The sequence below is a fragment of the Narcine bancroftii genome, chromosome 2 (assembly GCF_036971445.1).
Source record: "Narcine bancroftii isolate sNarBan1 chromosome 2, sNarBan1.hap1, whole genome shotgun sequence".
Lineage (NCBI taxonomy): Eukaryota > Metazoa > Chordata > Chondrichthyes > Torpediniformes > Narcinidae > Narcine > Narcine bancroftii.
Window position 1 is genome coordinate 102,296,980 of NC_091470.1, and position 22,151 is coordinate 102,319,130.

The window sequence follows — 22,151 nt, forward strand, 5'->3', positions numbered from 1 at the left end:
CGTTCAAGAAGTCATGAGGCCTGGTTCCATGGAACCTTGACTTTGTGGATAAAAAAAAATTGGCTTACAAGTAGAAAGCAGAGAGTAGTAGTGGAAGGAAAGTATTCTTCCTGAAAATCCGTGATTAGTGGAGTATCGCAAGGATCTGGGACCCTTGCTCTTTGTGTCTGGATGAAGAAGTGGATGGATGGGTCAGTAAGTTTGCAAATGATGTGAAGGTTGGAAGAGTTGTAGATAGAGCTGAAGGTTGTCGAAGGTTACAAGAGGGTATTGGCGGGAAGCAGAGTTAGCTGTAAACGTGGCAGATGGAGTTCAATCCAGATAAGTGTAAAGTGATGCATTTTGCAAGGACAAACCAGAAGGCTGAGTACAGGATTAATGGTTGGTTACTTAAGAGTAACCATTTCATCAGATGCAAGGATTGACAATGAGATAGACAACAGACTCGCCAAGGCAAATAGCGCCTTTGGAAGACTACACAAAAGAGTCTGGAAAAACAACCAACTGAAAAACCTCACAAAGATAAGCGTATACAGAGCCGTTGTCATACCCACACTCCTGTTCGGCTCCGAATCATGGGTCCTCTACCGGCATCACCTACGGCTCCTAGAACGCTTCCACCAGCGTTGTCTCCGCTCCATCCTCAACATCCATTGGAGCGCTTTCATCCCTAACGTCGAAGTACTCGAGATGGCAGAGGTCGACAGCATCGAGTCCACGCTGCTGAAGATCCAGCTGCGCTGGGTGGGTCACGTCTCCAGAATGGAGGACCATCGCCTTCCTAAGATCGTGTTATATGGCGAGCTCTCCACTGGCCACCGAGACAGAGGTGCACCAAAGAAAAGGTACAAGGACTGCCTAAATAAATCTCTTGGTGCCTGCCACATTGACCACCGCCAGTGGGGTGATATCGCCTCAAACCGTGCATCTTGGCGCCTCACAGTTCAGCGGGCAGCAACCTCCTTTGAAGAAGACCGCAGAGCCCACCTCACTGACAAAAGGCAAAGGAGGAAAAACCCAACACCCAACCCCAACCAACCAATTTTCCCCTGCAGCCGCTGCAACCGTGTCTGCCTGTCCTGCATCGGACTTGTCAGCCACAAACGAGCCTGCAGCTGACGTGGACTTTTACCCCCTCCATAAATCTTCGTCCGCGAAGCCAAGCCAAAGAACTTAAGAGTGTGGATGAACAGAGTGACCTTGGGGTCCAAATCCATACATCATTCAAGGTCACCATACAGGTTGATAGGATAGTTAAGAAGGTCTATGGGATGCTGGGTTTCATTAATAGGGGGATAGAGTATTATGTTCAGTTCTCGTCACCTCATTACAGGAAGGATGTGGAAGCTATGGATAAGGTGTGGAGGAGATTTACCAGGATGTTACCAGGATTGGAAAATAAGTCTTTTTTTTTTGGTGCTTGGAAGGATGAGAGGAGACTTAATAGATGTCTACAATATTATGAGGCATAGATAGGGTGGACAAACCCTATGTCCTGTTTCCCAGGACATGAATAGCAAACACCAGAGGACGTGTACAAAGTGAAGAGAGGGAAGTTTAGGGGAGTCTGTGCCGCCCAATTTACACCCCATTAACCTACAGCCCAATATGTTTTTGAAGGTAGAAATAAAATTTCTTCACCATAATATCTTCATCATCTGCATTTTATCCCTTTGTGATTTCAGGCCATCTCAGAGTCTGGCTCGCTTCACTTCCCACCACTCTCAATTCACCAAGTAAATATTGCAAATCATATGATCAGGCAACCTGTTTACCTTGGCACTTGTATTATCTCTTCACAAATAGTATCATCATATTCCACCCAATCCTCCTTCCTTGCACCCATTCACCTCTCCATGTATCAATCTGTCCCTGGGACCCTGGGGCAAGCTCTTTCACAATTCAACAAAAATAAAATTGCTCAGATGCTGTTGATCTGAAATAAAATCCTTCAGAACAGGGATTTTTTTTTTACTTACAGCACGGTAAAAGCTGATTCTAGCCATTTAAATCTGTGCCATCCAATTATGTCCAAATTAACCCGCATGCTTTGAAGGACAGGAGGAAACCAGAGCACCCAGGTAAAACACACACAGACACAGGGAGAACGTACAAACTTCTTACAGATAGCACGGGATTTGAATCTGAGTCGCTGATGCTGTAATAAGCAGGATATAAAGTGTTTTAAATTACAGGTTGCAGGGAAAAAAAGGGTATGAGGCTGGTGAATAACAAAAGGTATGTCTGACAGTGATATATTTAGGCAATGAATAAAATTAATGAATACAAGGAAACTGTAAAGGGCTTTTTAAGGGAATACAGACATGCTAAATGAGTGAGCAAGAACACTCCAAATGGAATATCATGTGGAAAAATATGAAGTCCACTACTTCGGTACACAACACAAATAGAATACTGGGAAATATTGGACTTCAAAGCAATCTGGGTTTCCTTGTGAACAAATCACTGAAAGCAAATAGACAAATGTAGCAATCAGTTTAGAGGGAAATTGTTATGTTAGCTTTTATTGAGACTGGTGTGGTTGGCATTGCGGTTAGTGTTTCACCTTCATAGTGCCAGCAATCGGGACTGGGCCTGGGTTCAAATCCTGCACAGTCTGTAAGGAGCTTATGCATTCTCCCCTCGTCTGAATGGGTTTACTCCAGGGGCTCCGGTTTCTTCCCACCCTTCAAAACGTACCAGGGTTAATGGGGTGTAAATTGGGCCGCATAAATTCATAGGGCCGAATTGGCCTGTTACAATTACAATATTGTATGTCTAATTTTGTTTTTTTAATTTGAGTGCAGGATTAAAGATGTGCCATTCTAATGATATAGGGAAGATGTATTTGGTAGTAGCATCACTTTGGAGGAGTTGGAAAATATACAGGGTGATCCAATGATGGTGGAGAATGGTGGGGTGGAAATTGAGGACAATGGAAACCAGACTTTCTATTCTGAGTGTAAAGAGAGGGGTTGAGGACTAGGACAGACACTCAAACCCTGCCAACTCTAGCGGAGGAAATTAAAGTTGAGGAAAAGGGCCAACATATTGTAAATACCAGAATGGAAGGTGATGTATTAGAACAGATATGACAGGGAGAAAAGAGATGGGAGAATAGATGGAGTCCTTACAGGTTGGGTGGATGGAAGTCAAGTCGAGGTGGCAATCGGAGCCTGTGAGTTTGTAATGGACACTGGATAGAAAGTCATCCCCGACAATGGAGATAAGAGAATTTGAAAAAAAGGGAAGGGTCAGAGATGGACCAGATGAAATTGTGAGCTTAGAAAGTGAAACGTCCTGTATGATAGCAGGCAGCTGCATTAATGCAGGCATGAATGTGCAGGAAAATGAGTTGAGCAAGTGAAATGTTCCAGATAATCCACAAAGAATCAGGCATTCCTTGCATTCAATGGGGATTCATGCAGCTTTGATTTAGAAAAGGTGAGCAGTGGTAAAGAAGGTACATAGAACATTACAGCACAGTAGAGGCCCTTTGGCCCACAATGTTGTCCCAACCTATCTATCTATATGTGTGTGTGTGTGTGTGTGTGTGTGTGTGTGTGTGTGTGTGTGTGTGTGTGTGTGTGTGTGAGTGATAAGACACTAAACCCTCCACACCTCATAACCCTCTATTTTTCTTTCATCCATGTGCCTGTCTTAAATGCCCCTATTGTTTCAGCCTCCACCACCACCACCACCACCACCCCTAGCAATGTATTCCAGGCACCCACAACTCTGAGTAAAAAATGTACTCCTGATGTCTCCCTTTCCTCCCTTCACTTTGTAAAGATGCCCTCAAGTGTTTGCTACTCCTGCCCTGGAAAAAATGGTGCTGGCTGTCTACCTTATCTATGGCTCTCATAATTTTGTTTAATAGTGGCATCACTTTGGAGGAGTTAGAAAATATACAGGGTGATCCAATGATGGTGGAGAATGGTGGGGTGGAAATTGAGGACAATGGAAACCAGACTTTCTATTCTGATAGATTCTGTTGGGGTGCAGATCAATTCTGTTCGGGGAAGAAGCAAAGGGCCTTCAAGTCACTCAAGTGTGAAATAGTGATATAGAGTGATGATGTGTTGGCTGGGGCCAAGAAACTTTAAAATGTTAAGTTATTAACTTACTAATCTTTAGCCCTTCATTAACATCAGTGGTAGGGTGATTCAATTGTAGAGTTAAAAAGGAAATTATAAGTAGCTAAAAGGAAAAGAAAATGCAGGATAACATGCAGGAGAGGTCAGAAGAGTGGGACCAGTTCAGGGAGAGATCAGAAGAGTGGGACCAGCTCAGGGAGAGTTCAGAAGAGTGGGACCAGCTGGATTGCTCTTGCTCACATCTAGTAAGGACTCAATGCTATTAAAGGCTTCCTTTCATTTGGAACTGTCTGAGGTTTCATCACTGATGTGCTTGGGCAATGCAGGTCATTGTTCTCTCTCTCCATGGCCATTCCAAGTTATAATCATCAGCTCTGTTTTCTTATCCAAGGAACACAAAGGTGAATAGATATGACAATCGTGGCTTTTTCATTCACTGCTAGATCTGGCAAGAGCATACAATGTTATTCAGCCCCGCACTCTTAACCAACAGAACTGTTCACTATTCCAAAGTCATTCAGGGATATAATAATCCTCGATTTAATTTTCCCTCACTGCAAACTGTCTTCTTAAAGCCCTCACCCTGTCTTCTCCACTCTCAACTCTCTGCTCAACCAATTCTAGCCAGAGAATTACCAACAATGGTTCCTCTACACCTTTCCTCTGGTCTGCTTCAGACTATACACTCTTGAATTTCAAAATGATTCATTAAACATGACCTACCACGCATAAAGCCATGATGATTATCCTGACTATATAGTGCAGACATACTTTTGTGGTGTCGGAACTGCAACATGGAGAGGTTCAAGAGCCTGATAACTGTGGGAAAGAAACTCTTCCTGAGCCAAGAGGTAAGTGCTAGTCTTCCGTTGGTAGTTCAGTCTCAAAGGCATAGACTGGTGAGGCTCATTGTTGCCTTTCAGCTTCACACCAGGTGTGAAGTGTTGAACAAAAACACCCTCTTCCTCAGTTGACCAAATCTAATTCCATTGTTTAATCTTTTTTTTTAAAGTATTGCCTGTTCCCTCACTTTCAATATCCTGTCCACCTGCTACCTATGTTGGTTGACTTATACTGACTCCTAACAAGTCGCATTCGTTTTGAAAATTTTTGTTCTGTGGCTTGATCCTCCTTCTCTTTGAAAGCTCCTCCCACCTTGGAGCCACTGAGATCTCACTCTATTTCTGGCTCATCCCTAAATGTTCCATCATTTGCAGCCATTCCTTCAGCACTAGGACTTCCCTGCCCTCTTGACTCTCTTTCCTCCTTTACAACCCTCTCCTTAAAATATTTGATCTTTTTTTTTGTTACCTGCCTAAAACCTCCAAAAATCAGAAACTGTTCATGAAAGGATGTCTGCAAACTAGAGGAACAGCCCCTCATTTTCATCCTGGGTAGACTAGAACCCAATGGCCTGAACATTGAATTCTCCAATTTCAGGTAACCTGTTCCCCTTTCTCTCTCCACACGCACGCACCCCCTCAACTCCCTGTTCTTCAGTTTATTTCCCTTCCCATAATATTTCATCTGCCCATCAACATCGTGTCCCCTATCCCCTCTGCCAGTGTTCCCACCTGCCCACTGTTCCCATTTTATTCTCTCCCACTCTTCACCTTCCTCTTATCACATTCCCAAATCTGTAGCCTTTTATTGTCTCCGCGGATCACCTGCCAGCCTACGTTTCTATCTCCATCCTTTCTTCCCCACTAGACTCTTATCTGCCAGTCAATCTCTCCTCACCTGCATCCACATTCCCTCCTCCGCACCTTTTTTCATTTTGGTTCTCTCCCCTCTTTCTGCCAAGATCTTGACCCAAAACAACGATGAACCATTTGCCTCCGGAGATGGTGCCTTGACCTGCGGAGCTCCTCCAGCAGTATGTTTTTTGCCCCAGATTCCAGCGTCTGTAGTCTCTTGTGGAACTTCAAACAATGAAGTACTTCCCATATGTCAGGACTCTCCTTTAAAATAATACTTCAAACTGGTTTCTTTACTCCTAATATTTTCAATAAAACAATGATTTACACAAAGACACATTTGACAAATCTGATGCAGATTTTTAAAAAAACTTTAGACGTACTGTATGGTAACAGGCCCTTCCGGCCCATGAGTCCATGCTGTCCAATTACACCCAACTAACCTAAAACCTCCATACATTTTGAAGGGTGGGGGGAAACCAGAGCGCCCTGAGGAAACCCACACAGGCGTGGGGAGAACACACAAACTCCTTACAGACAGTACTTTAACAGCATCGCACTACCATGCTAACTGTGCCATATGTTGGTTATGACAGGTTTTATATTGTATTAACTTATTCTGATTATCATTACTTTTTAGCATGTGCTTAATATAGTTATTCATGAGATTAGTTTTTTTACCTGAGCCATCTGGAGTTGAACGTACATAAGTGGGCAACATCTTGACACTGGCTGATTCATGGGTTTCCAGGCTGAGGCCCCTCTCCATTTCCCGCTGTATTCGCTGTTTCACTTCGAGAAGCTCTTCTTTCTGGAGATGGAATTCCGATAAAATCTGCTTTGCCTATTAGGGAACAATAGGCCATAAAGCATGTGAGAGCTAGTTGAGCACGTTTGTGCATATAAAGTGAGCCATATATTATAAACATGGTAATTTCAATCGAGGCACAATATGCCTATTGCGCCTGTTAATTATTTTCCACTGTAATCTCTTTTTTTTAACTCATAGCTCTGTATATTCTCCTATTTCAAATGTTTTCCTACTCTTTCTTTATCCTCAATGTCTTCCTATGGTAAAATATTCCATATGGCAGCCATTCTCAATCTTTTTTTTTTGGCTATGGCTCCCTTAGGACTGCTCAAAGTTCACGGGCCCCTGTGAAATAGTCACATTTAATTAGTTTCTTCCGTACTTCTTTCTCTCCTACTGACTACATTTTTAAAAATTTAAAATATTTTATGATTTCAGTGGTCCCTGTTGAGAATGCCAGGCAGATGGTACACTCAAGATGTATTGTTAATTGTTGGATAAGTTATGTAGCAGACACATGTTGAATAGGAAATGTATTGCACATATGCAGGATTCATGTGGTAGTTTCTTGCTAGGGTCAGCGTACATAACATAGGTGGCAGATACAAGCCAAATTTATGAGGCATATCCTGTATGTTGTATTTGTCTGAATGGTTATTTATACCCAGGAAGAACTGTGGTAGAAAACTGACACTTGGATTCATAGATGCCAGATAAGCACGTGATGCAGCATATTCAAGAAATAATTTGTTTTCCGTGTTGTGATGGAGTTCTAAATCAACCCTTGGGGAAGACCATAGGTACTGATTCTATCAAACCTAGTCTGAATGAATTTTGAATTGAATATAGTTTATAATGACTGTACCATTTCAATTCAAAGTGGAAAATGAAAATTAGCTAGCAAACTATTACTTATTCCTTTATGACAGCTAAGAACTTTCTTCTCATACTGAAAAAAACCTCAGCTGGTGACTGCACAGAACTGATTATGGATTTTACAGAAGGTTGAAGGAGTATTTGTCCCCATGGCATGTAGGCTTCATTGCAATGGATGATCAGAGTAAACAATGTTGACCTTAAAGTGCAGATTCAATGATCAGTCTGCTGAGTACTGATTTGCCTTCTCCTGTGGAGGAGAGATATTCTTCCTCAAAGGACTCCAATGCAGGAAAGTGAAGCAAGACAGATGTGTGGTCCGAGTAACCTAGGTGTGGCCAATGGGCAACCTTATGCACACCTGATCCGGGTGACATGCTGTTGGAACAATTTTCAGGTTGGCATTGTTGAAGTTGCCAGCTACAATCAGACATCTGTACACCAGTTCTCACTGACGTAAATGCACAGACCCCCTCCTTGAGTCTTGCCAGAAACAGCACGATATCTGTCTGCCCTGAGGGCTATAAAGCCACTTAGCTGGATTAATTCAAGGAGGAGGCTCGCTATGACCTTCACAAGGGCAATTAGGGATTACCATATCCTGAAAAAGTAATGTTCATTTATATTATTCATTGAATGGAATGACAACAACTGCAACTACATGGAACAAAGCTGGGAAAAAAACAAAAGCTGCAGTCACTGGTATGCTGAGTGGACTAAGAATTGCTGGAGGAACAGTAGGTCAGACAGCATCCATGGGTAGAAATGGTCAGTCAACGTTTTGGTTCAGAACCCTTTGTCAAGGCTAAAGAAGAATAAGTAGAATTACATATATAAAGTGGAAAAGATGCCGGGGCTGGAGTCCAGAGGTGGTAGATAATGGCAATGATCGGGGTTGCAGTGGCCACTTCAGCTCCGTACAAGAGTCAAATCCCCTATGCTTCACATTTTTTTTAACGATCGTGAAACACTAGAGGACAAACAAACATGAACTGGAATTTCAAGCTAGAGATTGGATTGATAAGTTATTGAGAGGTTTTAACTTGCTGAAGGAAGCTACCCAGATTGCAGTAAACTACAGAGCGGATCACTGGAGACATGAAGGAGGCCGTTGGAAGCGCTGTGCAAGAAGGCAGAAGGGTGGCAAGCAGGCCAGCATTGGGGTTAGACTTGTTCAGACCTGCGTTTCTGACTTGCAAATGTATGATGGCTAGAGAAGAAAAAGGATTACCCGAGACAGCATATGAAACACAAAGAACTGCAAGGCTTACAAAAACGTAGCTCCACGACTCCATTCCAGATTAAGCGATCCAGCAAAATGGCTTTATTTCCCTCAGGGCATTTAGAGATGCTGCTGCTTCTGGCAAGACTCGAGGAGGGGGACTGTGCATTTACAATGAGAACTGGTCCACAAATGTCTCTGTTATAAAGACATTCTGCTCAGCAGATAGCGTATCAGATGGTGAAATGGAGACCCTTCTACCTTCCCAGGAAATTCACAGCCACAGTTTATGTTCCACCTTTGGCGAATGAGGGCGAAGCAATGAAGGAGCTTGATGGTGCCATCTGTGAAGCCCAGAAGTCCCACCCTGACAGTTGCATGACTGTAGCTAGGGAAGAGAGGAGGGAGGGGGGGGGGGAGAGAGGGAGGAGAGAGGGGAGGGGAGAGAAAAAATGAACAAGTACGGGAGTAGATAAAGAGATGTAAACAGTGGAATCAGATGCGGTTTAGGTCACCTAAAATGAGATTGATCAATGGTCATGCTGACCTGGAAACCGTCAGCAGCACATGGTTAAACACTCTGAGATGGGTAGTAATGTAGTGAGTTGTGAGTAGTAGCAAAAAATGTTTGAAAATTACTTCAGATGTAATGGACCTTTCGTTTACCCACTTGTTTCTACTGCTCAACAAGTTCTTCTTTTCTTTCTTTAGCTTGGCTTCACGGACGAAGATCTATGGAGGGGTAATGTCCACGTCAGCTGCAGGCTCGATTGTGGCTGACAAGTCCGATGCGGGACAGGCAGACACGGTTGCAGCGGCTGCAGGGGAAAATTGGTTGGTTGGGGTTGGGTGTTGGGTTTTTCCTCCTTTGTCTTTTGTCAGTGAGGTGGGCTCTGCGGTCTTCTTCAAAGGAGGTTGCTGCCCGCCGAACTGTGAGGCGCCAAGATGCACGGTTTGAGGCGATATCAGCCCACTGGCGGTGGTCAATGTGGCAGGCACCAAGAGATTTCTTTAAGCAGTCCTTGTACCTCTTTGGTGCACCTCTGTCTCGGTGGCCAGTGGAGAGCTCGCCATATAACACGATCTTGGGAAGGCGAAGATCCTCCATTCTGGAGACATGACCCACCCAGAGCAGCTGGATCTTCAGCAGCGTGGATTCGATGCTGTCGGCCTCTGCCATCTCGAGTACTTCGATGTTGGTGATGAAGTCGCTCCAATGAATGTTGAGGATGGAGCGGAGACAACGCTGGTGGAAGCGTTCTAGGAGCCGTAGGTGATGCCGGTAGAGGACCCATGATTCGGAGCCGAACAAGAGTGTAGGTATGACAACGGCTCTATATACGCTAATCTTTGTGAGGTTTTTCAGTTGGTTGTTTTTCCAGACTGTTTTGTGTAGTCTTCCAAAGGCGCTATTTGCCTTGGCGAGTCTGTTGTCTATCTCGTTGTCGATCCTTGCATCTGATGAAATGGTGCAGCCGTTTTGAAATGGTTGACCGTTTTGAGTTTTGTGTGTCATGGTGGGGAGCTGGCTGATGGAGGACCTCAGTTTTCTTCAGGCTGACTTCCAGGCCAAACATTTTGGCAGTTTCCGCAAAACAGGACGTCAAGCGCTGAAGAGCTGGCTCTGAATGGGCAACTAAAGCGGCATCGTCTGCAAAGAGAAGTTCACGGACAAGTTGCTCTTGTGTCTTGGTGTGAGCTTGCAGGCGCCTCAGATTGAAGAGACTGCCATCCGTGCGGTAAACAGCGTCTTCATTGTTGAGGTCTTTCATGGCTTGTTTCAGCATCATGCTGAAGAAGATTGAAAAGAGGGTTGGTGCGAGAACGCAGCCTTGCTTCACGCCATTGTTAATGGAGAAGGGTTCAGAGAGCTCATTGCTGTATCTGACCCGACCTTGTTGGTTTTCGTGCAGTTGGATAACCATTTCATTCCTATAATTACCATACCTTCATGTCATGTGCCCGAGGAAATTATGTCATAAGCTTCCCATTTCCGAGTCCAATCACAAAAACACAAGATCTGAGATTTTCATAATGAGCAGCTAAAGATCAGTCAGCGTTAATTTGTAACAGAGATTCTGAGAAATCAACTTTTGATTCCCACCATGGATTAATATTTACACATACACATCTGTTTGCTCCATGATTAGAGATGGTCAATCTGCAATTTGTCACTAGTGGGATACCAAATTAAAGGTCACAAGCATAATTTTCAGCGTTTCATAATAGCACAGGCGATGTTTGAAATGTTTCTGATGATTCGTGAGAGTAGATTTTTTTTTTAGACTTACAGTATAATAACAGACCCTTCTAACGTACGTGCTCATGCCTCCCAAATGCACCAATTAACCTAAAATGATGCGTGGGAGGAAATCGGAGCCCTGGGGAAAACCCACACAAAAATTGTTTATCCCTGCTTTGAATAGATTTTCAGATTCAGATTTATTGTCAGGGTACATACATGACATCACATATAATCCTGAGATTCTTTTTCCTGTGGGCAAGACAGAATTACCACATATTGGTAGTGCAAAAAAAAACTATACTCAATGTACACGTAAACACAAAGAAATGTAAACAAACTGACTGTGCAACACAAAGAGAAAAAAAATGATCCAGCTTCCGGATTCACTGAGACTTCCAAAGATTCACCACCATCTGGAAGAAATTCCTCCTCTTTTACATTTTAAATGTGCAATTCCTTATTCTAAACTATCTTCCCTCATCCTAGATTCCCACAAGGGAAAAGATCATCTCAGCATCCATGCTGTCAAGAGCCCTGAGAATTTTACATATTTCCCTAAGATCACCAAGTCCTCTCAATTTATTCATGTTTGTCCAGAAGGCAATACCTTCATCTCAGGAATCAACCAAATGAACCTTCTCTGTACTACTGCCAACACAGTAAGGTCATGGCTCACATTAACTCCAGCCTCCCAGTTACCTTTGACTCACTCCAGTTCACATTCCACTGAAGCAGGTCCACAGCAGATGCAATTTTCCTGGCCCTGGACTTAGCTCTTGAAATACCTGGACACCGACATTAGACTTTGATGCTGGAATCTGAAGCTAAATGCAATCTCCAAGAGATTTCAGCAGGTTGAGCAACATCAGTAGGCCTTTTCATACCTTCGAATACATGTGAGTACGTGTAAGCAGAATTGAGAGGCCAGCCAAGTTAATTCATCAACCACCTTCTGGTGGTGTGAAACGACCAGTCCTACCAGGTACGATTAGTGATGTTAGTGCCTGCGTGCTTGCATCAGTCTAGCAGGTAAATTTCACAGTGCAGCCTTTGACAGCCCCCCACCCCGCTGCCTGAGCCCCTTACAGTCTTATATGCAGACTTACAGTCAGAGAGAAGCAAAAGAGAGTTCTCCCAGGGTCACCGAGTGTGCGTAGATTCACCTCCAGCAGCCCCCACAGCCACCCAGAGTCCAGTCCAAACCACTGGCAACCCAAGCTCCAGATCCAAACCTCCGACACTGTCAGGAACCCTTCAGTGCCCTCGGCACCTCCTCGTATCCCGATTCCAATAACCAGTAACCCTTCAATCAGTTCGAGCCAGTCTCCAGCAGACCGCAGCCCGGCGCAAGTCTCCCCACAGCAGTCTCCAGCACCCCACTGCTTCCACGGGTTCCTCGCCTCAAGTCACCAGCAGCCTGCCACACGCACTGGCCCCTCAGCCGCGGTCACCATCCCCGCAGATCGTCTCCTCCATTTCTCCCCATGACTCCTTATATTTTTCAGTATGTGGCCCACATCTAAAAAGGTTTGGCCATCCCTAGTCTATGGGAATATTAGCAACTGACAAGCAGCCATCAATACTGTCAGATGGACAAGGATGAAGAAGTCCAAATGAATAAAGAACAAAACACAACGAATTTCAGAGTCTGGACATCAAAAAAAAACATCCTACCAAGTAACAAATTTAACAGGACATTAAATTTGCTGCTGATCAGTAGTTATGCAGCAGAAAATACATGAAAAAATAAGGATAATTGAAATGGAAAGTTGATTCTTCTATTGGCCAGGATATTGCTAAGTGCAATTACCTATCTCAAGTTAATATGTTACAGAGGACTGACAATTCATTGAAAAAAATATTTTGGATTTAATCGTCTTTGCAAAATCCTAGCCTAATACACTAGTTTATTCTGAGGACATTTTGTCAATCTTCACCAATTTTGAAATCATATCAGTAGCAGAAGTCAAAATGATCTCCAAATGAATAAAGAACAAAACACACGTCGTCCCAAGTAACAAAAACCATGAGAATAAACATGAAAGTCTGCAGACATCGTGATTGAAGTAAAAACACAAAGAGTTGGGGAGGTTGGGAAGAAAGGGGGACCTCAAAGGAGGAGATGGGGTTGAGTCGGGAGAGGTGTGAGGGGATAGGGAAGGGGAAGAATAGTGGTGGTTGGGTGAGGGGAAATTAGCCTTGGGTATCCAAAGAGTCAGCCTTGCAGAGACCGAGGTGGTTAGGGAACTGGCAGGGAGCCAGGGTGGGGTTGATTGGGACTGAGGTAGGTCTGCTTCGTCAGAGGTGTTGGGAGCTCAGATCTGTGGGCAGCCGGGGCTGATGTGAGAATAGAGTAAACTCTTACACGAGTTGGCAAATTCCAGAATTTTTGGCCAAAAATAGGTCAACTTTTACAAAAGTTTATAATGTTTCTGCATTATATCCATTTTGGTGATGCATTGTTTATCTGCCTAAAGAATTTATATTTTCAGCTTCATAATAATAACAGAAAACATTGGATACACTTTGTACGCCTGTGGAAATAGAAAGAAACAAAGTTAGCATTTCAAGTCGAAGACCCTTCATCAGAACTACTGCTCTGTACTAGGAGAAATCCTAGTTTTTAACCCATAAATATGTTCCTATGTACACATTCTTTCATGGGTTAATATAATATGGGCAGGATTAGCAAAGACTGCCTTTATTGCATCTAGATGTTTTTGGAAAGATGGTGTTCACCCTGCAGTCCAGGGTGAAGTCACATCCAATATCAGGTTCTGATGTGGAGTACCGCAAGCAGTTTTGAGCTCCTCATTTAAGAAAAGATGAGCTAATGTTTGAGAGGGTTCAAAGGAGGTTCACGAGGATGATTCCGGGAATGAAAGAGTTATCACCTGAGGAATGTTTGACAGCTTTTACCCTATACTCATTAGAATTTAGAAGAATATGGGGGGGGGTGGGGGGAATCTCATTAAAACATTTTGAATGTTGAAAGGAATGGACAGAGTAGATATACAAGGTTGTTTCCCATGTTGGGAGAGTCTAGGACAAGATGGTACAACTTAAGAATTGAAGGGTGCCCATGCAGAACAGAAATGTGTAGGAATTTCTTCAGCCAGATGGTGGTAAATTCGTGGAATTTGTTACCACAGGCAGTTGTGGAGGACAGGGTGCATTTAACACAGAGATTGAAGGTTCTTTATTAGCCAGGGCATCCAAAGTTATGGGGAGAAGGTTAGGCAATGGGGCTGAGTAGGAAAATGGATCAGCTTATGATTAAATGGCAGACCTGAATAGCCTATTTCTGCACCTCTAACTTATTGTTTTATAAAGAAGCAAGTCTACCATTTTCCACAACAATGCTAGAGAAATTCACCGGGTCACCTTGACAAAGGGCTTCTGATGGACGCTGCGTGACCGAGTTTCTTTTGTGCATTGCACTACAATCCCAGCGTTTGCAGATGTTCCTGTTTTACTTTGATCAATAGTGATAACTGTACAATAATTAAGTGTTATTTGGATAGAAATTTGAAAAGGTGGTGTTCTTGTGCACCTCCTATTCCTGATCTTTGAAGTGATAGCAGTTTTGTAAAATTTTGTCAAAACATTAAATTTAATCAAGTGCCCTCGTGCAGATGGAGACAGTGCAGCTAAAATAGTAGTTGGTATGATTTGAATATAGTGCAAGGTTCAAGGCCTTAGTACAGTAAAAGTCCTAAAATCCGGACTGCTCTGGAAACAGGTCAGCCTGGATTTTCCAGATACTCAGACAGTATATCTTTGGTGCTTATGCAATGTACACATGCACACACTCATGTAACGCAAACACACAAAATACGAATTTTCGAGAAGTCCGGATTCACAGGTGATCTGGATTTCTGACATCCATATTTTTGGACTTTTACTGTAATTATATGCCCAATTGGACTTGCTCTTCTTGCCACGGCATTAATTATACTGTGAAACATGAAGGTCTGCAGACGATGAGATGCTGGAAGAAATCAGCAGGTTTCACAAATTCCATAGGAGCCACACACATATAAGAAAGGCTCAGGTCCGAAACATCATAACATAACAATTTACAGCACGGAAACAGGCCATTAGGCCCTTCTAGTCCGCACCAAACACCCCTCTCTAGTCCCACCTCCCTGCACAATGCCCATAACCCTCCATCTTCTTCTCATCCATATACCTGTCCAACCTTTTCTTAAATAATACAATTGACTCCGCCGCCACTATTTCTCCCGGAAGCTCATTCCACACATCTACCACTCTCTGAGTAAAGAAGTTCCCCCTCATGTTACCTCTAAACCTCTGCCCTTTAATTCTTAACTCATGTCCTCTTGTTTTAATCTTTCCTCCTCTTAACGGAAATAGTCTATCCACATCCACTCTGTCTATCCCTTTCATAATCTTAAATACTTCTATCAAATCCCCTCTCAATGTTATATATCTTTCACTCCTGTGCGAGACCTGCTGAGTTCCTCCGGCATTTCAGTGTTTTTGCGTAAATTATACCGACGTGGTTAATCTAGTCAATTCACTTTATGATATGATGATTTTAGATTTGACTACTGCAAGACATCAGTGTCAGGGGGAAATGATCAGAATTTCTTTTGTTTACTCTGGTCATTGTGTTGCAAAAGTTGCTCAACACTTATCCAAACTTTAACATTGCCAAGGTTGTTTCATTTCCATTGAAGTACCCCTCCATTATCTAAAGAATTTAAACAAAACGATGTGATCACCAGCTTCAGTTCAGGTTTTAAAATGGAGAGAAGCTCACCAAAGCTCGCTGCACCTTAAACACAATAGTGAGAAGACCCGTAGTGATATTTTATGTCTAAGACAATTACATTGGACACCAAATTTTTTTTTAAAAGGATTGCTTCCTGAAAAATACGGGATTATCATAGACTACTTCAAGCTGAACACAAAGATCATTTGCCGTATCATGTAGGAGGATGGAGAAACATTAAATTAACTTTTATTGAATTTACCATGTTTTAATTGCATCATGATGCCGACACATTGTATTTGTTCATCTGACCTAAAAATGTTTTGCCGCTGATTTTCATTTGTACTCAGCATCTGCTGCCTCTCGTGTCAGTGTCCAACAATTGTCGGCCAGCATTAATGGATTCCAGTTGCCCTGATACCCTGTTTCCATGGTCGCAGTGTCCTGGTGAAACCTTTCCCCATGTTCATCACTGCCTGCACCAAGATCAGCAGGGAAGGAGTCCAAGTGTGAATGCAGAAAATGAATTTTCAATGACACATTGCCCTTCATGGTTTTGTATGATTGACAGGAAATCACAAAAATAGGTTATAGATTAAAAAAAATACATGATAGGAAATTTTTTAAGTGATTTTCGTGATCCATAAAATGAACCCAAAAGTATTCAGGAAGCAACACTTCATTGTCCAGTGTTATTTAATCACATGATTGGATTTATGATTCAGTAAATGAGCTTGCATTTTTTTTATTCCAAGGATATAACTGAGCAATTTAATTTTTGAGTTTATGGCAGTGTGGCAACAGTTCTATTAATCAAAGTACAGCAACTGGAGAAACAAAGGCCCAGTGTCCTACAATGAGGATATTAATGCTGTTACAGCGCCAGCGATCAGGACCGGGGTTTGAATTCCACGCTGTCTGTAAGGAGTTTGTATGTTCTTCCCGTGTCTGCATGGGTTTCCTCCCACATTCAATACATACCGGGGGGGGGGGGGGGGGGGGGTTGTAAGTCAATTGGGTGTAATTCGGCGGCCCGGGCTCGTGGACTGTTAGATCATTTTCAAGCAGCATTCTTGACTGGATGTGATAGAAGCACATCTGGATATGGCAGAGCTAGAGAGGTTTGAGTTGATTTGTGGCTGTGCAGAATTTCTTAGCTCTGCATGTGATATGCTGCTTTTCCAAATTACCAAATACTCACCAACTTTGAAAGGACTCTCTTTCGCTCTTACTGAAGGGGCTCTGGACAACACTAATGGCAATTCTGTCTGCTTTATGGCAGACAGAAGGCAATTTTGTTTAATATTTTCTGTTCTGTTACATGATAATAATGTAATTTTGAACCTTTACAGCAACTTCATCAGGTTAAATTTAGTCACACATTACTTCTGGCCCAGGAGTCTGTGCCCAATTACACCTAATTAACCTACAACCCTGTACGTTAAAAGAGTGGGAGGAAACCAGAGCACCCAGAGGAAAGCCATGCAGACAGAGGAGAATGTGCAAACTCCTTACCAACAAAGTGGGATTCAAACCCAGGACCCTGGCACTAACCACAATGCTAACTATAGAGCACAAAATCTCTTTCTTTTGCTCTCTCCAGTGAACAGTTTAAACTTTGACATCCAGCATAAAAAAAGGCCATTTCAACCAAAGAGCTTGTGCTGCCAAATTACATCTAATTGACCTACAACACCAATATGTTTTGAACAGTGGGAGGAACCTGGAAAACCCGGAGGAAACCCACTCAGGCACGGGGAGAACATACAAACTCGTGACTTGCTAGAGCAAGACATATGTCAAACCCCGAGTTTACAGATCCTGCTGCAAGGATGTCTCATCTTATTTTTGAATGAATTGTATGAATCAGAATTTATTGTCATGAACATGTCAAATGTGATCTCACTCTATCCCATTCAGGACAGTAGGAGTACAATGGAAATTCAATGGCAGTTTTCCTCACTACGGAACATAGTGTACAAATCCCAAACTGTGGTCCTTCCTACCAATACCCTCAAAGACAGATAAATCTGCATCCAATGACAGGGTCAAAAGTGCTAATTTTGGTTCTCCATGCATCTGCTACTGATCTAATCTGTCAACATTATGCTTTAATGTTTACCCTCATGGATTTTCACACCAACTTTCTGAAACTTATCCAAGCAAATCTTGTGTTATATTTGACTTAAAGATGAGGTTCTGATCATTCAGTCACACCTTGTTAAGGGAATCCAAGAGGTGCCAATCTCCATTGTCCTCTATATTCCACCTGTCTCTGTTACTTCTGGACAAGTTCTAGATGATGACTGACCTCTCTCATTCTTTTCTCTGAAGGCCGCTAACTCATCACCCTGTGCTTGAGGGCCTCTCATCCTAATTTTAGCTCTACTGCTTCCTCTTTCCTTGTTCGTCATTATATTCTCCAGCCCTTTAACACTAAGATATCTGCATTTCTCAATTTCTGCTTAATTACCCTCCAATTTTAAATTGCTCTACCACCAATGGCCATTTCTACAGCTGCCTGAGCCTTCATTTTGAATTCCTGCTCCAAACCACTGTTTATCTCCTCTCCTTAAGAGCTAGCTCTTTGACCAAGCTTTTAGTTAGCTGACCAAATATCTCATGTAATAAAAAACAAAAATGCTGGAAATATTCTGCAAGTCCGGGACTATTTCCCTTTCTTTATGTGGACTGACCTGCTGACCAGCATTTTCTGATTTCATTTAGAATCTCAGAATCAGAACTTCTTGTCATGAAATTTGTTGTTTTTCCAGCAGCACCACAGGGCAAACATTTCTATAAATCACATAGAAAAATAAATTTTAAAAATAGTGCAAGAATAAAAAAATCAAAGTAAAGTAATGGCTGTAGTTCATTGTTCATTCATGAATCTGATGACAGAGGGGAAGAAGCCGTCCTTGTGCACCTGAGATCTCGTCTGCAGGTTCCTGCACCTCCATCCTGGTGGTAGCAGAGTGAAGAGAGTATTGCCTGGGTCCTTGAGGATAGAGGCTGCTTTCTTAAGCAAATGTCTCTTGTAAATATCCTCGATGGAGTGAAGACTGGTGCCTGTCATGTCGCAAGCCAAGTTAACAACCCTCTGGAGTTTTTTTCTTGTCGTGAGCATTGGCACCTCCGCACCAGACAGGGATACAACCAGCCAGAGTGTTCTCCGCGGTACACCTGTAGAAGTTTTCAAGAGCCTTCGGAGACATCCCGAATCTCCTCAAACTTCCCTCAAAGTATAGTCTACTAATTAATTAACTAAAAGTGTTTTTAGTTTTCCAGTATCTGTAGTTTTTATTTAATTTTCAGGTTCTCATGACATTTTATTTAAATTAAACTTGATAATGAGTTTATATACATTATACAATATCTTTTTTCTTTGGCTTGGCTTCGCGGACGAAGATTTATGGAGGGGGTAAAAAAGTCCACGTCAGCTGCAGGCTCGTTTGTGGCTGACCAGTCCGATGCGGGACAGGCAGACACGATTGCAGCGGTTGCAAGGGAAAATTGGTTGGTTGGGGTTGGGTGTTGGGTTTTTCCTCCTTTGCCTTTTGTCAGTGAGGTGGGCTCTGCGGTCTTCTTCAAAGGAGGCTGCTGCCCGCCGAACTGTGAGGCGCCAAGATGCACGGTTTGAGGCGTTATCAGCCCACTGGCGGTGGTCAATGTGGCAGGCACCAAGAGATTTCTTTAGGCAGTCCTTGTACCTTTTCTTTGGTGCACCTCTGTCACGGTGGCCAGTGGAGAGCTCGCCATATAATACGATCTTGGGAAGGCGATGGTCCTCCATTCTGGAGACGTGACCCATCCAGCGCAGCTGGATCTTCAGCAGCGTGGACTCGATGCTGTCGACCTCTGCCATCTCGAGTACCTCGACGTTAGGGGTGTGAGCGCTCCAATGGATGTTGAGGATGGAGCGGAGACAACGCTGGTGGAAGCGTTCTAGGAGCCGTAGGTGGTGCCGGTAGAGGACCCATGATTCGGAGCCGAACAGGAGTGTGGGTATGACAACGGCTCTGTATACGCTTATCTTTGTGAGGTTTTTCAGTTGGTTGTTTTTCCAGACTCTTTTGTGTAGTCTTCCAAAGGCGCTATTTGCCTTGGCGAGTCTGTTGTCTATCTCATTGTCGATCCTTGCATCTGATGAAATGGTGCAGCCGAGATAGGTAAACTGGTTGACCGTTTTGAGTTTTGTGTGCCCGATGGAGATGTGGGGGGGCTGGTAGTCATGGTGGGGAGCTGGCTGATGGAGGACCTCAGTTTTCTTCAGGCTGACTTCCAGGCCAAACATTTTGGCAGTTTCCGCAAAGCAGGACGTCAAGCGCTGAAGAGCTGGCTCTGAATGGGCAACTAAAGCGGCATCATCTGCAAAGAGTAGTTCACGGACAAGTTTCTCTTGTGTCTTGGTGTGAGCTTGCAGGCGCCTCAGATTGAAGAGACTGCCATCCGTGCGGTACCGGATGTAAACAGCGTCTTCATTGTTGGGGTCTTTCATGGCTTGGTTCAGCATCATGCTGAAGAAGATTTACATACGCACCAATATACTGACTTGGCTACATTAAAAGTCCAAATAAGTGCATGGTCCCAATCATCTTGTGTATTCTACAACTTATTCATTTCTGAATTGGACTTCAGCCAATATTCTCATAAACTCTGCAATCCCCTCACTTTCTCATGATACTTGGTAGACGACTCTACAGGGAAGATGCCCATGGCAGCAGATCATTGAGGGTCTCAATGGCTGAAGGATTTGCAGGCTGTTGGTGACTGACGGTGGAAGGACTCACACAGGCTGCAGGCGACTTGCGGTCGAAGGCCGCGTGCTGCTGGAAACTGCCTCATGGGAACCGGGTATTGGAACCAGGATTTGAGAAGGTGCTGAGGGGAAGAAGGGCTCCCGACGGGCCGAGGGGACTGAAATCTTCCTGATCATGTTTTCAATTTGGACCTGGAGCTCGGGTTGCCGATGGTTTGAACAGGTGTATGTGGGGCTGCAGGAGCACTGGGGACATATCCACATATGTCTCTCTTTTGCTTCTCTTTCTCCTATTGTTGAGGGGGTTGGGCAATGATCTTGGCAACTCTTTGCCTTACGGCAGACAAAGTTCAAGTATATCATGTATAATACATTTTTATATATTATTTTATGACAATAAAAGGAATCTTGGAACTTTGAACCTTCACTGGCTAAGTGTCAATTTGTCTGATTATATACCCTGAGACACTCACATTTTCTTCTCTTACATTAAAAGATACAAGCTACAAAATCATTGTCTCATGTTCAGTAACGAAAGTTGACCTTTGTGTCATTTTGTTGTAATTCTGCTTTTAAAGATCATTTATCCTGCTGTCTTCCTATTTTCCCACTCTTTCCATGTTTTAAAATATATATCTTCATTGAAAACTTAAGACTATAAGATAATAGGAGGAGAAGTGGGCCAAAAGGTGGCAAAATAGGAAGACAACAAGGATAACCAGTCCTTAAAACCAGAATTACAACAAAAAAGACTCTGTAACAACTGGGGCATGTAATTACACAAATATCAAATTTGCACATTAACATTACATGCAATACCCTTTTTGAAATACATCAGAAATGAACCAGATCCTCATGGGAATATAACAGATTATTGCCAAGATGGTGAAGATTCCAATTGTCAACCCAATGCTGGGCAGAAGTGAGAGATCTGTCACCTGCAAGGGCAGCCAGCCTTGTGAACTTAATCTGCAGTGTTTATTAAAGCACTTATCGGGCTTTTATTTGAACAGAGAGCAAAGTTCTGAGGAACTTTTCAGTGGATTTGGGAGGGAGAGAGATCATCTCTACCTTTTCTTGCACGCCAATTTTGTTTTAAAAATGGGTTTTCTCCCAAAATGCATACCAGAAGTCATTTTCATTGAGTTTAACCTTCCCCAAACTGAAATGGATGATATAATTTAACTCAGCATAGTCTCTGAAACTGGACACGCACATTAATTTTCCTTAAACTGGAATAGGTTTTATTTGGGTCTGGTTTTTGCTTAATTTAATCTCTGGGATAGGATTTTACTATTTGCAAAGCAAGTCCTGTAGCAGGCAGCAGGTTGGAGCCGATATCCTTGTGAAGAGTAGCCTTACCTTTTGCATCCTGATGTGGTCTACTCTGGCCCTGCTGATCGGCATCGTCCTTCGGCCCTTCTTCCTCTCCTATCTCACTTCACAAACGGCGAACTTTTAATTGTTTTTCCTGTGTTCTTCTTGGGGGGGTGGGAAATGTTAATTTTTTTTCTCTTACCTGCACCCCCCGCCGCCGATCGTGAACTAACTGCTCTCCCTTTGGGGCAAAAGGGCGGACGTTCTGCTCCTTCTCCGCGCCGCGCCGGCTATAAGTATCGACGGCGCGCCCGTCGCCATGGAGATTCGGCCGGCGCTCGTAGCCTTGGAAACGTGGCGCAGGCCCGTGGGCCAAGCAGACGTGGCCT

The 22,151-nt window shown here is 43.3% G+C and overlaps 1 protein-coding gene across 1 annotated transcript in view; it reads right to left on the reverse strand.

The window, feature by feature from the left end:
- gck (glucokinase (hexokinase 4)) overlaps positions 1-22,151 on the reverse strand; it is an 83,626-nt gene extending 61,475 nt beyond the window's left edge. The window contains exons 1-2 of the mRNA XM_069917740.1: positions 21,808-22,151; positions 6,476-6,638 (exon numbers count right to left, since the gene is read on the reverse strand). Coding sequence (XP_069773841.1) covers positions 6,476-6,638; positions 21,808-21,852 — 208 coding nt within the window. The 5' untranslated portion in view covers positions 21,853-22,151. The remainder of the gene's footprint in view (positions 1-6,475; positions 6,639-21,807) is intronic.